The sequence below is a fragment of the Amblyomma mixtum genome, chromosome 8, assembly GCF_055824585.1.
Source record: "Amblyomma mixtum isolate Tamu chromosome 8, ASM5582458v1, whole genome shotgun sequence".
NCBI classification, from domain to species: Eukaryota; Metazoa; Arthropoda; class Arachnida; order Ixodida; family Ixodidae; genus Amblyomma; species Amblyomma mixtum.
In genome coordinates, this window is record NC_143019.1 from 60,013,363 (window position 1) to 60,030,159 (window position 16,797).

Consider the following 16,797-nt stretch of genomic DNA (forward strand, 5'->3'; position numbering starts at 1 on the left):
GTGGCAGCAATAGCGTGGAGACATTCATAAACATGTTACCATTGCAGTGAGGTACCGCCAAAGGGTGCAAGCATTTCAAATTCAGGTTCAGTCTTCAATGGGCAGAGCAGTGCAAACTGCAGGTGTCCCACTCAGCCTGCCCAATCTGCTTCTCTGGAGTACAGTTCCTCATCAGACCTTGCAGTCAGGACCCATAGTACAAAAGTTATTCAGTACTGTTCCTCTGCTGCTTTTCTGAATGAAATGGCTTTTCAGTAATGCATATCATTGTGGCCCCGCCGTGGTGGCTCAGTGGTTGCGGCGCTCGGCTACTGACCCGAAAGACGCGGGCGGGTTCGATCCCGGCGGCTGAATTTCGATGAAGGCGAAATTCTAGAGGCCCGTGTGCTGTGCGATGTCAGTGCACGTTAAAGAACCCCAGGTTTTCGAAATTTCCCGAGCCCTTCACTACGGCGTCTCTCATAGCCTGAGCAGCTTTGGGACGTTAAACCCCAATAAACCAAACCATATCACAGTGGTGCTCCAGCTGCTCCATTTGCTCCATTTTGATACATTTACATTTTGCTGCACCAGTCTGCTCCAAAAGTGGCAAATTGATCAATATTGCGCCTTAGCTGCTCCAAAAGAAGACACGGTCGCGGGAGAGCAACTATATGTAGAGCCATTCAGGATTTCAGTTGACAACCTACTAAAACGTTTTCGCAGTTGGCAACCTAGGGCGTTGGTGGGCTGCCTTGTGGTAGAATTTAGGAGCCAGTTTTTACGGAGGAAGGAAAGAACTCGGGAGAGGCTGTTACTTCACATTTTTTGAAGCCGGCTCCCGTAGGGAAAAAAACTGAGCAGGGAGTGTCTGGTGAAGCCTAGTCGTAAAGACCATCGCCACCCCCATTGAAGCGCGTGTATTTCAGACCTTCATGTAGTAAAGGTGTTGCGGGAGTTGACCTTGATGTAACGAACTGGCTACGCCCTCTATCTGTTCGTGCTGAGCCACTCAAAATTTGTTAGAACCACACGAAAGTTTCGTGACGATAAAGCACGAACTGACATGAGAGGAACGCCGATCGCATCGAGCCGCTGCAGTTGGCGCAACGTGCCGTGCTCCAGCGCCATTGGCTCATCTCCGGCTCTTTCTCTTTTGGAACGTCATACCACGTGGCGTTACTGTTCATGCTCAAAAGCAGCGAGAAATGATAGGGCATAGCAAAAAAGAAAAGACACGAGCAGTGCGCGGCCATCACTGCCGCGTGGTTGCTCGTGTGATTCCGGTGCCGATAACTTTGGCGTGTCAGGAGCGGGGACGGCGGAGATCGCGGGCGACGCAAGGTGAGGAGTCCGTTTCCTGGGGCTACAGCTAGGGAGCAGCGGGGAAGAACCTCCGTGGTTGGTCTATGGCAGCGGCACGGCCGCACGCGTTCCTCTCCAGCTCGGTCGCGGCGGAGGTGGCGGCAGCTGCTGCTGCAGTCGCACTATCAGCACTATCTTTTTAGTTTCCAAGTTGGCAGGCTTGTCGACGTTGTCCTCATTGAGTGTGTAGCTGAGCACGATCGTCCGCGTTGTCTCCCCCCACGAATGCAACTCAGGAGATGGCAGGGGACCCGCCTCTGGTCCCAACTACGGTCCCGAGCGGGGTGACTACGACTACGGGCCGAGGGGAGGGCAGTACAACAGCCCAGGGGGTGGATACAACGACGGCTATGGCGGACCCCCCAATGGCCCACCGCAGGACCGCTACGGTGGCCCACCACACGAACCGTGAGTGTACACGTTTCATGGCACACTATAATGTACCTGAAGCTGTATTGTGCAACATTTCTTTTCCTGGTGTATTCATTTTTTTGGACTTTGTGGGACCCAAGAAATGGGCCCGAATAGTCTGTCTAGAAAATTTGCTGAACTTCAAAAAATTCACTTCACTCTGATTAATTGTGTGGCATAATCATGAATTCTTTCATTTCCCATGTTCAGCTTGTGAGTGTTGATAATGTATTATTAGGTAGTCGTGCTTTCATCATGCCTGCGCACTGCACTTCTCTGCATCACAGCACGTCACCGGTATCAAAGTGTCCAGCGCTGCCGTGGTTCATGCCACGAACCATGCTTCGAACTAATTACAGTATAACCCCACTGTTACATTTTTCACGGTGCCACAGAGAGAGAAAAAACCTGCCATACGGGAAACGTACTAGCCCGGAAACACTTGTAAAAGTAATATCCATCGTTGTTAGCCTTTTTTTTTTTAACTTTTAGTAATGGCAGCATGCTTGTCTGGAATTTGTGAGACTTTGTGGCTCTTGCGACGCTTTGCACGCACAGACTGTCCAACACACCCTGCGATGGCTCTCTGTCTGCCTGAGCAGCTGTCTGTTGAAGGGAGTCAGCAGCGAAGAGGGAGGGCTCATGGGGTGGGCTATGTTTGGCATCCGAAAGTGGTTTTGCGCTGTTTTCGTTTCAGCCACTTTATTCTAAACTTAACCTATGCAGTGGCTTTCTATGTGGACATAGGCGACAAGGCAAGCATGGATGATAGGGACAGAGCTAGCCCACACGGCATAGTTTCGTCTTTGCACTTTCAGTAACGGAACTGCACTAATAGCCAGCTACAACAAGTCTTGCGCCACCCTTGAGTATATACTCAGCGTCCAGTGCAACATGGCAGAAGCCGCCGATCTTGTTTAGATCCTGCTTTGGTCGGTCTGCTGTTGCTGTTACGTGCATGCTATATTTCTGCTGTTAAAATGTCGTCAAGAGGTGAAGCACCATCACAAAGTGGCATTCACAACCTAGCATGCAGGAATGCTGCCACAGTTGCAACGTGACAGGTCTGAATTGCACATGGGTTTCTGTGAAAGCTTGGACAGGGCTAGCTCACAAGGATGCAGTAGTCTTGAAAACACAGCGCCCAGAAACGTAACAGCAGGGTTCTACTGCACTGTAATGCACAAGTCGCGAAGACCAAGTGATGGAACTTTCGGGAAGAGGCGAATTGTCCATTCAGCCTGGAATAGATAGGCATTATATCCAGCCCAAAATCTCAGATCTCAGTTGGCAAATTGCGCAGTGCACCATTCTAAGTAAATAAACGCACCTAGGATGCATAGAAAAAAAAAATTCCCGAAGTCCCTTTCCGTGGACTTTTGACCGCTGGTGTTCCTCAGTATGCATGCTGAATGCAGGCTCAAGAAACAGTTGCTTTTGCAGCCACGTTGTATCCTCTCTTGTGGTATGAAGACCTGTAAACGATGCCTTTGGGAAGGCATAACATTAAGGCCTCTCCCCCCCCCCTTATTTCTTGGCACTTTGGACACCGACTGCTTTTTGCTGGTGTGTAACAGTCCATTTTTTTTTTTCTTCTTCTTTTCCAACCAACAGCCGTGAGGGGCCCAACTACGGCATGGGGGCTGCCAACTCATCCCCACAAGCTGCGGGACCTCACCAGGGCTCCGTGCTGATGGTGTACGGGCTCAACTCGGAGAAGATGAACGCTGAAAAGCTGTTCAACCTGCTCTGCCTCTACGGAAATGTTGTCAGGGTTAGTGCTCCTTGCCATCGGCCATGAATCGTACCTTGCACCAGCACGGGGGCTCTTGATGGGCCCAGTCTTTCATGAGGCTTGCGTCTTTCTTTTCCTGACTGGATTGAGTGAGAAATGCAAATTGCATCCGTTGTGTTGACACGGCACGTCTCCTAAGATTTTTTTCTTCTTTTTACTTGTACTTTCTGCAAAATCACCACCTTAGATCTGCCACAATTTGTTGTCCAATAGAGGTATAACATCTGGTCTAAACTGGCCGTATCTACTGTTGTCCTGGCATTCAAGAAGTAAGGGGAGTGTTAATGAAAAAGCAGCCTGTATGAAGAGTTTTTGGTTCTCTTGGAAAGCCTCATGTTTCTTAGTCACTCACTGCTGTGGACTTACTTCCCCTGTTCACTTTACTTGAAGGTGGTCACCGTTGTAGTGAATTGCAGCTCGTATTCTGGACGTCTCAGCCAATTAGTATAACGACAGTTGATCCATCCTGCCTGCCATGTCATATAAACTGCACTTGCAGTTGCATTAGTAGTTGTAGTGGAAAGGCAAGCATTACAAAAGTTTTGCTATGCCAATGATTTATATGAAAGTATTGAAAAGAAATAGCGACCATGTTTGATTGAAAAAGCGGTTGGAGCTTCTTTGCAACTGACTGGATCCGAGACAGCGGTGACAGCATTTTTTGGCTTATTGGAAATTGGTTTTTAAGGAAAGGAAAGGGCGCACATTGGGAGGGGATAGGAAATGGTGGAGTGAAAGAAGGAAGGTAAAAAAAAAGCATCATAGTGGAGGGCTCTGGAATAGTTTGACCACCTGAGGAACATTAACATGCTCCGACATTGCACTGCACATGGGGGCAGTTTGTCATTAGACAAGACGGTGTGCCCAGTTAAAGGGACAATGAGGAGAAATTGAAGTTGGCTTGTATCGACAGAATACCAGCTCCTGATTACAAAAACGCCACTCATACTGACAACAAAGCTCTTGTAACGTAGAAAAGAGCAAGAACCAAAATACAGGTATCGCCGCCACAGGCCAAACTCGCAAGTACAAGCGTGATGAGGTCATAGGACAAAACAGTGTTGCTAGAACCAATGGTTCTAGAAACACTAGAACACGAGAAGCCACAAATCACTGAGGTGCAGCCAATGCATGCGCAAATCTCCTTGACGGCGCCAGATGGCGCCACGTGCCCGGCAGCTACGCGTGCGCCTGAAGCATCGGGACCAATCAGCGCCTGCTCATCCGCAGTAGGCTGGCTCCCGGCATTCCGCTAGCGGTAACAAGGTACACGGCCATGGTACACGGTATGCTAAAGCTGTCTATTTGCAAGAACTTCGTTGGCGACTTCGAGAACGATATCCATTGTAACGCTGGCAAAATGCCAGTGCAAACGTAAGCGAAGCGACTGTAGCGACGGCCGCAATAGATGCCTTCAACGTGCGGCCGGCGGTAGCTTTCTTTTCGGCTGCTGCTAGGCCGCACTGCTGGCCGCCAGAAATCACGGATTCTGCATTACGTCATGTGCACGTCATGTTTCACGTCACTTAGTCCTGTGTCGTCATACGAGAATTCCAAGTTTGAATCAGAGCGGCGGGAAAAACTTTTTCAACTTCGAATCCAAGTTTCTTAGAAATAAATGCATCTTTCGCTGCCGGCCAAGTGGCAACAATGCCATGACATGCCGAACTATGGGATTTTGCTATAAAAAAAATATTAATAGTGCTCTCCTCACTGTCCCTTTAAAGTCACGATTCCTCTCTGTGGATGCTCCCAGTGTGTAGGCCAAGGTTCCACTGCTGCAGGGTGATGTTAGGTACGAGTATTTGCCACCCACGTATGCTGAAAATAGTAGGATGAATTCTCAAGCATTTCTCTGGTGCACTGACAGTGTGTGTGTGCGTGGCCTGGTGCAGATCAAGTTCCTGAAGAGCAAGGACGGCTGCGCCATGGTCCAGATGGGCGACCCACTGGCCGTGGAGCGGGCCGTGGGGCACCTGAACAACGCGCAGTTCTTTGAGAGCAAGATGCAGCTGGGCTACTCGAAGCAGGCCTTCCTCAACGATGTGCAGCTGCCCTTCGAGTTGCCCGACGGCACGCCCTCCTTCAAGGACTTCATGGGCAACCGCAACAACCGCTTCACCAACCCCGAGGCCGCCTCCAAGAACCGCATCCAGCCGCCCTCGCGCGTCCTGCACTTCTTCAACACACCGTTCGGCATCACCGAGGACGACCTCAAGAAGGTGCGTGGTCGCGCACGCTCTTGGCTTGCCGGCATATCGATCAGCGGTGGTGGCCCAGCTTTGTCCACTGCAGGACAAAGGCCTCTCCCATTGAACTCCGCTTAAGGGGGGAGACTGGTCTTGAAAAGAAAATTTTATTACGGTAATTTAGTCATAGTTTTGAAATTTTCAGGTCACATGTATTTTTGTGCACTGATTCTAGATATGTCATTTAATTTCATGTAAAACAATTCCTTGACCACTTATGCACTTTTTATGCAAGTATTTTGCGGAGAGTTTTGAAGAAAATTTGCTGCAGGAAACTCGCTGAAATGTATGCCATTTGGGTTCTCTTGACACCAAGGAATACAATAAGGGTAAAATTATCATCCTGGCTCTCATAGAACTTGAGTAATAGGGTACTGAAGCTGCCACTTAACACACAGGAATACACACTTTCCTTCTCATTTCTGAAGCGGCAACTTGAAAACTCTATAACTTAAGTTCTATGATAGGCAGGATGGTAATTTGACCCTTATTGTATTCCTTGGTGTCAAGAGAACCCAATGGCATACATTTCAGCGAGTTTCCCGCAGCAAATTTTCTTCAAAACTCTTCGCAAAATACTAGCGTAAAAAGTGCATAAATGCTCAAGGAATTGTTTTACAGGAAATTAAATGACATATTTAGAATCAGCACACAAAAATACATATTCCCTGAAGATTTCGTAACTCTGACTTCATTAATAAAACTTTTTTTTCAAGACCAGTGTGCCCCCTTAACCTTGTCCTGTGCCAGCTGCGGCCACGTTATCCCTGCAGACTTCCTATTCTCATCTGCCTACCTTACACTCTTTCATTTCTTGGTACAGTAAAGGCTCACTTATTCGATCCTCATTGTTTTGCAAATCCGGATAATTCGCTTGCTACGGGTCTCGCACCGGTTGGTTCAAACCGGCTCCCGAAGGGAGGCAGTGTCCATGGTGTAACCAGCACAGCAAGCAGGCATCCAAGTACACCCACTCAAACTCGTATTGCATGCTGCAGAGTAGCCCGCACACCTCTTAAGGGGGGACATGGGTCTTTGAGAAAAATTTTTTAATATTGAAGCTATTGCCATGAAAATTTGTACCTATATATATTTCAGCATGCTGATCTCAAATATGAAATTAGTTTCTACAATTTTTTTCTTCTTTCACTTGTATGTAGTTTTTTATGAGAAGAGCTTCTGACAGGGTTTTAGAAAAAATTACTACACAGATGCTCATAAGCTGTATGTTGCTAGATTCTAGAAGGATCAAGGAGTGCAACAAGGGTAATAGCATGTTTCTAGCTCTTCTAGTTCAAAAGTTGTGGTCATCCAAAGTTGTGGTTGAAGAACTGAAATTTTAGTTCAAATTAATTTTAGCAGATAACATAATTAATTTTACACCTGGCTACCATCTGTAACCCTTATTGCAATCATCGCTTATATAGCTACTAAACGACACAAAAGTTACCAAAATCTGACCAGCAGAAGCTGAGATAGGCTTGTCAGTAGACTGCCATGTGACAAAAATAATCAAACTGAGAAAATTGCAAAAAACGAAATACAATGCTTTTAATGCTTTTTTTATGCACAATTATATACAAAAAGTAGCATGCAGCTTCAGAATGCCCCAGGGGAGTAATGTTCATCAGTTTTTTTTTGATGTCGTCGCTTTGCGGCAGAGACGAAGCAGGCTGAGGCTGCACGCTTCCGCTCAGAGCTTATAGCTCGGCGTGAGTCCTTCTCCTGTGCCCTCTGGCTGGATATGCGGTTTGGCTCCACTTGGAGCTCTTGGAGAATGCGTGATGCAGCCTCCTGTGTCCCAGAATTAAATCGCATGACTGCCTCAGCAACAGCCGCTTCAACTGATATCAGCGAAGCATGCTTCGTCTTGGGCACCAAGGACCAGATCACTGAATGCAGCGCCTCATTCGCATTCTGCGTTTGTCCTCGCTGGCATCTGCTGAGTAAGTCTTTGTGAGCAAGGCGCTCATACACAGGCAGCAATGCTTGGCTGACGTAGTCGGGCAGGTTGTAGCGGTGCTTCGGTGGCTGCTCTCCCCTTGCAATGGCAGCATTGTGTTTGCACCATGAGTTTGTGCCTTGTGGGCATAGACCATGGTTTGGCCGCTTGTCAGTCGACGTGACATGATAATATGTGGCCATTACTGCCCGATGCATTTCCTCAACATCGCCTGCATTGGATTTTAGTGCCCAACCATAATAATTGCTGAGTTTGGTTATAAGGTCTGCAGTCAGTCGACCTTTGCCACTCACGCTTTCGCAATCCTCTGCTTTGTGCTTTTGGACAAGATTTCGCAAAGCACTGCCCATTCGCTTTTGTACATGATTCGTACAATCCTCTTTTTTAACTGGTATAAAACCATATACCTTCGCTTCCTCTACCGCTCGAAAATGCTTGCTGTCTCCATCGCAGAGCATTGTGGTGTAGCGCAGGCCATGACGCTCGAGCGATCGTTGGAAGAGCATCAGAGCTGCATCCACCTCCATCTGCCCAGATTTTGAATTAGTATTCTTTTGGCACACATGCTGTGCCTTCCATGCGTTGTACTGGGGGTCCTCCTCTTTAGGTGCATTTTTGCAGCCAAGGCAGTAGTTGCACAGCACTACATAGTCCAACACATAGCCTGAAAAAAGCTCTATGACAGAGCCCACGCCAATGTGGGACTGGTGCCCTCTCGTCATCCACGTCCCATCAAAGCAGACTGCGATATTTCCGGGATTACCGAAATTGAGTTGTTTGTACAGTTCTTTCACTGAAGATGCACAATCAGTCAGCACACTTTCAGCAGCTAGCGTTGCGGCGGGCTTCAACTTCGATTTCAGGTGTGCTTGGTAGGTCTTGTTGTGAAGACCCCTGTGGGAGATCCCCATGGTCGAAAAGAAGTCGTTTAGGGCTGTTTGGCCGTTCCCTGTAGCTAGCGCAGCCCGGGCAGCAAGAATGTTTACCTCGAAGGGATTGCACTTCGCGCTTCCAGGTAGACGCTGGGAACTCCACTCGCGCACGACATCGCCGCAAACAGAACACTGCAAGCACAACTGTACAGCAACACCGTATTCGCGATTGCTTTTCTCAATGCACACATCGCCACCGCACTGGCGGCACACGGTTTTTTCGAACAGCCGGTTGATAGCTGACAGATCGACGATCGTGTACGCTGCCGCTGCCGTCGTCGCCGCCGGGCCCGCGTCGCCTCTCTCAGTGCGGAGCGTCTGCAGCTTGCGCTCGGTCGCAGATATAGAAGACAGCTCGGAAATTCGGGCGTCAGCTCGTTCTTGTAGTCGCTCGAAGTCTTGGGGGCTCATAAACGACGTGTCGACGCGCGTTCGTTGCTGGCGGCCACCCGTGTCATCGGAACCGGCCGCGGAGACGCCGGTTGCGACACTTTCAACAGTCTCGCTTCGATCACCTGCTTCTAGAGCGCCCGGACGACCTTCCACTGCATCCTTTTGCTTGTTAGAAGGCTTTTTACGCCTTTTACCGACCTTGTGCGCACTGCGGAACTTCCGATACGGCGGAGACATGGTTCGCTTCCGAAATCGGGCTGATACTTTTTCAAAATGGCGTCGCGTCCGCTGGCAGCACGGACCCAAACAAAATGGCGCGGGCCAATGAGCGGCGCCGGTTTTGACACGTGAGAGGCAGTGACCAATGGCACAGCAAGATGCCGCATTTCTTTTTTTTTCTTTTTCAAGGCTCACAAAGCGACGCCGCGCGTGCAGCTCCGATGGAAAGATAAGAGGAAGGGACGCTCTTTCAAACGAGACCAAAATGGCGGCTTTCCGGCGCGTCATTTGAAAATGGCGCACGGCGCAAAATGACCATTTTTGAAGTACTTTCGCGAGATTTTCGGTCAGAATACTCCCGTTATTTGGCTTTTTCTTAAAAATTATTGGTTTCTCTGCTTTGAAACTTCACCCACGTATAGAGAATGACCTCGCGGTCACGAATAATGCAAATTTGAAAAACTGATTTTTTCGCGATTTTTCGGCCGCAAAGACCCGTGTCCCCCCTTAAAGTGCACACAATCGCAGGCGTGATGAAAAACAGATGGCCCCATCTCCGTATAGTCCAACCACTTACTTTTGGCCTCTCTTTACTGAGCTCTGTGCCAGCCCCCAGTGACAGTGGCTGTCGGTCACACATCAGCTAGCCTGCTGAGCCCAGCTATGCGTTTCTCTCACTTCGATTGCTCCAAAACTGCACGCTCGTCGCATACTGTTTGTGCATTGAAGCCTCACACACGGCACAGCTGCTTATCAGGGGGCTCAGCCGCTATCCCGACACGCAGTGAAGGATGCCGGGGAGGCCCTAACCATTGTGAGCAGTTCTGCTTTGACACTTCCTGGCAGTGTGCACATAATAAGGTGTCGATTGAAATGTTAAAAAATAGCCATTGCCACTCTGTCCTCATTTCAAAAGCAGGCAACCGTTGCCCTTCTTTCAGCAGATAAATTTTCCAGGATGCAAGCCATATCGCTGTTTTTTCGAGGTCATTCAGTAATTAGTAAGCATCAAGAGTAGATTCCAACTGCCTATAAAAGTTGACTCAAAACAGTTGCTTTTGCAGCCGCGTTGCATCCTCTCTTGTGGCACGGAAGCGTGTAAACAATACCTTTGGCGTCATCATGTCTTTAAGATGTGGTGGCACCTGGGATACCAATTGCTTTTGGCCGGTGTGTGACTGGCCATTTGTTTTTTGGGATATTCTGAACATTTTTTCCAGTCTGTTCAAGTTGAAATTAATGAGCTTTTACTGTACCTCTCTACCATCTCTTGGAATCCACTGCATTACTCTAAAAAGAACCATCTGTCTGCCACTGATGGCCTTCTTCTTTCTTGGTCTTCCTTCCTTCCTTCATTTCCCTGCCTCAGGCCATGGGGGCAACGGAATGCGTCACATTGTCAGTGGTGTACTTGAGGATGACAATAACAGCAAAACTCCAGATGGGTACATTGACCCCCATCACCCTCAAGTGGGTCGACCGCTGTCCAACTGGCAGAAGAGGCCGCCAGCGAAACCAACCCGGCCAGCATCGAATGCGACCATCCCGTGTGGCTGGGCCGCTCCTAAGTCCCCTCCCCCGTAAAGGGGGTGAGACAGAGCGGCCCAGGCGGTGTGGTCGTTATCTGTTGGACAATAAAAGTTTTCAGCAACAACAACAACAACAAGCAGCTCACGAGCTCACATTACAAACGAGACACAATGCAGTCCCAGTGGGCATGTGAACAATGCAAGCATTGTTGTTAGGAAATGAATGCTAAGAAATTAATTTCTATTTAACAGGGCTTCTTTGTTATTATAAGTAAACTGCAGATTTTACTGACTTCGTTAAATTGAGGTTTAAATGTAGCACACGTAGTCTGAATCCAGTCTAATCTTTTTTTTTTATGCTTGTTCTCTGCAGCTGTTTGATGACTTGGGCTGCCCTGTGCCAACATCGATCAAGATGTTCACATCAAAAAGTGAGTCTTTGTCTTTTTTTTTCTTTCACCTTTGTTGTGTGGGCGCAGAATGTTTAAAAGTTAGGCTGTGGAATTAGTTTGTCTGTTATCAAAGCCTGCGTTGCGTTGGTCATCGTACCTTTTTGCCTTTTGTGGCAGCCTCTTCTGCATTGCTTTCACAGCTCGAAACTAAGTCCAGTCTCTAAGTCTAGTTGTAGTTGACACTTGGAAAGGCTGCATGGATATTGGTACATCTGCTGCCATAAGTTCATGACTGCAGCTTTGGTGAAGAAATTTAATTTTCCTATACCGAAGGCACATTACCGGAAATTTAACAGTGGCTTTTTGCAATTCTCACTCTTCAAACTAAACTAGGCTCTGTTTTTTTTTTTTTTTTTTTGATGGAGAGGGGGGGGGGGGTGACTTTACTACTTACAAAACGAAACTACTATTAAAGCGGGTACATTTTAACGAGCTTTTTTTGTATAACGAAGTGACGTTTACGATGCAACAACATGCAGGAACACTGCCGCAGTTGCTACTTAATGATTGAGTCTGTATTCTATGGGTTTCTGTGAGAGCTTGGGAATGACGCACGGAAACGCAGCAACCAGGATTTTAGCAGAGAGGTTCCACGTGTATGTAATGTTGGACGTTAACTGTTTCCTGCGAGTTTAAAGTTTGTGGGCCCTACTGTCACCTGGACATCATAGCCAGAGGAGTGAAACACGCTTGCTTGATGATCTGTCATTGTTTCCTTTCAGCGGAACGCAGCAGTTCGGGCCTGATGGAGTTTGAGACTGTCTCTGAAGCCATCGAAGCATTAATCATCTCCAACCACACTCCAATCAACAACCCCAGTAAGTACAAATTCCGCACTTTTGCCTACCTAATACCACCACTTGATAAAAAGAAAGAGGCAGTCATTAGCTTTTTATTTCTGCTGCCATCCTGTTCCATTCTTGCATCTGCCAATGTGTGCGTTTTCACTGTGGTTTTACAGGGGCTGTGAAACACACTTTTGTTTGCCCTCGTTCTTCAGCCACTCCTTTGTAAGATTAGGTTGGGCTAGCATTGGCCAGTTTCCTTATTAATGGCCTCTGGCATATGAGTGAGCACGAGCGGACTCTGCTGTACCTGGATAGTGGAAAACTGAACGCCACTAGTGCTGATGGTTCCTACAAAGTCCTTGTCATGGTCCCTAGTCCGACCATCCAGAAAGTCGTGAACGACGCTAAATCCTGGAGGACAAAAGCTGGAGACAGTAACTCTGGTGCTGAATGACACTTCTTTTCATAGGGCATATGTGTTCGCCCTGCAAGTGTCATTCTTCGTGAGTGCAGACTGAAGCGCCCGTAACTATGGGGTCGCGAGAATGTTGAGTTGGGCTGGCTGTTGGTATTGCACGCCAGCAGCTATGTGAAAAGTTCGCTGTCCTGTTTCCTAGCTCTCTTGCCTTTTCAAGCTGCTGCCATCACGTAGGGTCATGCGTGATGTAAAATCTCACTAGAATTATGCGCACGAGCTGGAGATACAGCTGCAGTTATAGGCAATGTCTCAATGAGCAGCATTTTAAGGCGGAAGCCTTTAATGCCTCGTCGTTGTAAGCAGGAGTTGTCGACAGAAATGTCACGCTTTTCAGTTGGTCGAAACGGTCATGACGTCTCAGAGCGCGAATCTCAAACGGGGCCAATTGTACTTTGGCTAGTAACCATGCAACCAATTAAAGGGATCGTATAGTGATGCTCCAAGTAAGTGGAACCGAGTTTAGTTAATTGCTTAATTACCCAATTAGCCGAATTAACCCTTCTAGACAGGCCAGATAAATAAATAAAATCGAGTAGGCAATTGGTCGAGTTCGGGAATCGAACCCCGGTCTCCGGAGTGCGAGACGAGCATGCTAACCACTCCGCCATGCCAGCTCGATGGTTTGGAATGAACAAAGGCGCGTCTAGTGAATACGGTGTCTTCGTTCACTCCCATCTTCCTCCCTTCCCGTTACGGCGAGGTTTAGGTGTCCACCCAGATGTGCGAGACAGGTAATTTCCCTTCCTCAAAAACCAATTTAACGACGAGCAAGGCGTACAATCGAACGGGCGATGGCGTTCTATGGACTCCTGGCAGCGTTGCAAGACGCTGTCGCTTTTCACTCTTAGAGGCGAAGCCTAACATCTTAACAATGCATCAGTGACACGAGCAGCAACATCGCGCTTAAGGCTTTCGCCTCACCGCACTTTAGGTCAACAAAGTGGCCCCTGAATTTTTTGGGCCTTCTGCCAGCTTTTACTTTGCATGTTAAAGGATGGGTGTTGCTCACATTTTCTCCTTGTTCTGGTCGGGAATTTAAGTGCAGCCACTTTTTTTCTTTTTCTTACTTTGCAGACGGCAAGTTTCCTTACATTCTCAAGCTGTGTTTCTCGTCGTCTGGGCCGAGGTACTGAGCCAGGCGGCCGAGGCGACTGCAGCTGTGAAGCTCTCCCCTTGCTGCACCCCAGCAGCCACGGGGGAGGGTTTCAACATCGTCACAATTGCTTCTTCTTCTTCAAACACGAGAGACAACATTGGGGGGGAAGGGCAGCGGAAAACACCTTCAACAAGGGAGACAAAAACCCGAGGCAGAGAAACAGGAAGAAAAACATGACACACGTAAGCTCCAAGAAGAAAAAAAAAAACGTCTCCACCACCAACAACAACAGCAACAAAAATAAAGACAGAGGGACACGACTTAACTACGACATGCACTACAACACTTCATTCTTTCACCTGTGTATAAAGAAGCAAAAACAATGAATGCAAACTGATGGCAAAATCGACTCACTCACTTGTAGATGCAAAAACTGCACTCTGGTTTTGTAGGAGGCTCCCGAACAGGCTTTGCGACTAGTCTTTTTTTTGTGTGTGTAATTTGCAACTGAAAATGATGTTGAAATCGTTGAGCAGCTGCATTGGCAGACTTGAAAATTTTGCACGCAGCAATCTCGCTGGATCAGAAATGATGTGCACTGAATGGCTAGATCTTGGCTTATAGTTTTTATCCTTTTCAACTCGTTACATTCCCTGCCCCTTTCAAGAGATCAGCAACCTTACAGCTTGTTCCGCAAAATGTGGCGTCGTTCAGAGAAAGGGTCTTGGGTGGTAAACTGTTGCGAACTGCTTTGGCGAGGATGCTGTTAAAAAAATGCACTCAAGTAAAAAAAAAAAATTGTGATTTTTGTGTTTCTTCTTTCGTCTGGTAGCAGCTTTGAAGGAAGCTCGCAAACCCTGTTCTGGAACTCTGCAAACCGAGTCTTAGGCAAAGAGGGCAAGACACATGCAGACCTACCTTGTTTGTATATCTGGTTGTACAGAGTGTTCAAGTAGGAGCGCGGCACACATCTGGCCACGGCAGCCTGTTAACGAATCATGTCTGGGCAAGCAGTGTTCACGGGTAGAGAGGAGAGTGGTGTTTTTTCACTGTTTTGTACCTGTCTCCTATTTCTTTTCCTTGCTGCACTTTTTACCGTTGTTGCTGTTGCAGGGGGGAGAGGAGGTAGTACCTGCTGGGTTTTCATGCAAAAACTTCAGAAAGCTTCCGATAAAAAAAAAAAACTACCGATTGGTCGTCTTGCTCAAATCCGATAGGCTAGGTTTAATGGTTCGCTGTATTTTCCCCAAGTTTTCGCTCTTTTTTGGTTTAGCTGCAATTTTTTTTTTTCCCCCGCTACTTTTGGGTATGGACTGGCTCTGCCAGTATCCAATTCCAGCAACAGGAGAGGGTGAAAGTGGGAGGAGGGAAGGGCAGATTGCAGTAGTACAGACAGAGCGAAGTGTGCGTGTGTGGATTGGGGCTTGGCGTACTGTTGTCTCAGGCGTGTGGGTGGAGTGCCGAGAGGAATAGCATCATTGTTGTTTTAGGGTAGTTAACACTGGGGGGGCACAGCAGCACCTCCCCCACCCCCTCACTCCTCCTCCTCTTCAAAACCGCTCAAGCAAAGAAAAGGAGAAAAACCAGCAGCAGCACACCACTTCTAAACGTTCCATTTCGAGGCCGCCAAACGAAGAGTACAACCAAACTGCAGGCTTGCTTGCCATTGAGTTTTATAACGCGCGATTGGGTTTGCAAGCTGCTTTCTTTCTCGTTTAGTTGTAGCCCCCTGTGTCGTCGGTTGTGCCATCGGGTAACCGAGGGGGTGCTTTCTACTGTAGAGAAAAAAAGAGTTTGAGTTGATCAGAGGCGGCCGGATATAACATGAGTGCGTAGTTTTTAAAGCATTGTGTCGCATTAGTCATCCGCAGACCTTCTCGTTTCCGACTCTGCTGGCGTCCACTTCCTCCCACTGTGTTGTCCTCGTCAATCGTGGCATTCGTGTCTCAGAGAGAATTGCACCACTCTGTCCCCACCCCCTCCACCCTTTCCACGTTTTATCTTGTGCGCGTCCCGTGGCTTCCAAAGAGAGAATTGTGTGTCACTCCTTTCATTTGTCAACGAGTGCATGTACTTCGAAAGCATTAAATCATTTTTCCTCCTCCCTTCATTTTTCTTTGTAGTTGTTGCGTGTGCATGTATGTGTGTGTACGCGTGTGTGCATTTGCACATCATTTGTTTCTTGACGTTACATAAGTGGCCTTTTCTCGTTCAAAGTAAGAAGATGCTGTTTTTTTCTTTGTGAAGGGTCGCTGGATTTTGTTTCCTTTTTTTTTTCTCTCATCAAAGAACAAGGTTTTCCTCTCTCGCTTTTTGTTCAATTGTGTATGTGCCTATGTGTAACTACGCTAAATGTATCTGATGGTCTCTACCAAATAAAAAGAATGTGACGATTACAGAGCGCCTCTCATCGACGCACTTCCAAGTCTTTATTCAGGCTCATTACACAAATATCGAAATAGTTTGCGGTGGCTCAGTGGTTACGGCGCTCGACTGCTGACCCGAAAGGCGCAGGTTCGATCCCGGCCGCAGCGGCTGAATTTCGATGAAGGCGAAATTCTAGAGGCCCGTGTGCTGTGCGATGTCAGTGCATGTTAAAGAACCCCAGGTGGTCGAAATTTCCAGAGCCCTTCACTACGGCGTCCCTCATAGCCTCAGTTGCTTTGGGACGTTAAACCCCAATAAACCAAACCAGTTTCCTTAACACTTATTATGCCATCATAGGTTATTTGCAAAAAAGACTAAACATGCACAGCGGCTGAAGATGCCAATGCCGGCCGAGACTGAATGAGATCAAGATTCTTGACCAGGGCAGCAATGCCGTGGCGTGCGAAATAATGGAATGCTTTTTGATAAAGAATGCGCACAATTGCGTCAGCGTTAAGTCTCTCTCCTTATACAGAAGCGAGTCAGCCTTGTTAAAATCTGTCTTGTAGGGTATGATGGTGTCACGTTTACCAGGCATGCTGTGGGTGTATCCACCATCCATGTGCCTACGTGTCTTTTATTTAGCGGTGTCAGCTTCTGAATAAACTAGTTGTTAGCTTGCACTCGTCCTGTCATGTCTTCAGTCATCGCGTCGTCTTTTTTGTGCATAATCTGTGATGGCATTACAAGTATCAAGTCAACTAGCCAGTCAACAACTCTT

General features: G+C 47.7%; 2 protein-coding genes across 8 annotated transcripts in view; one reads left to right on the forward strand and one right to left on the reverse strand.

Annotated features, from left to right (window-relative positions):
* Positions 1-16,045, forward strand: part of sm (heterogeneous nuclear ribonucleoprotein L) — a 182,821-nt gene extending 166,776 nt beyond the window's left edge. For 2 of the 7 annotated variants that reach the window (XM_089558240.1, XM_089558243.1), the window contains exons 8-13: positions 1,557-1,752; positions 3,370-3,529; positions 5,446-5,772; positions 11,209-11,266; positions 12,010-12,105; positions 13,628-16,045. In XM_089558240.1, the coding sequence (XP_089414366.1) occupies positions 1,557-1,752; positions 3,370-3,529; positions 5,446-5,772; positions 11,209-11,266; positions 12,010-12,105; positions 13,628-13,686 (896 nt within the window). In that variant the 3' untranslated portion in view covers positions 13,687-16,045. The remainder of the gene's footprint in view (positions 1-1,556; positions 1,753-3,369; positions 3,530-5,445; positions 5,773-11,208; positions 11,267-12,009; positions 12,106-13,627) is intronic. The other 5 variants (XM_089558245.1, XM_089558247.1, XM_089558241.1 and 2 more) reach the window with 4 other exon arrangements.
* On the reverse strand, positions 7,322-9,812 carry LOC149332670 (uncharacterized). Its single transcript, XM_089558238.1, has one exon. The coding sequence runs from the start codon at positions 9,592-9,594 to the stop codon at positions 7,399-7,401; it is 2,196 nt and encodes a 731-aa protein (XP_089414364.1). The 5' UTR covers positions 9,595-9,812; the 3' UTR covers positions 7,322-7,398.
* Positions 16,046-16,797: the final 752 nt, after the last annotated feature.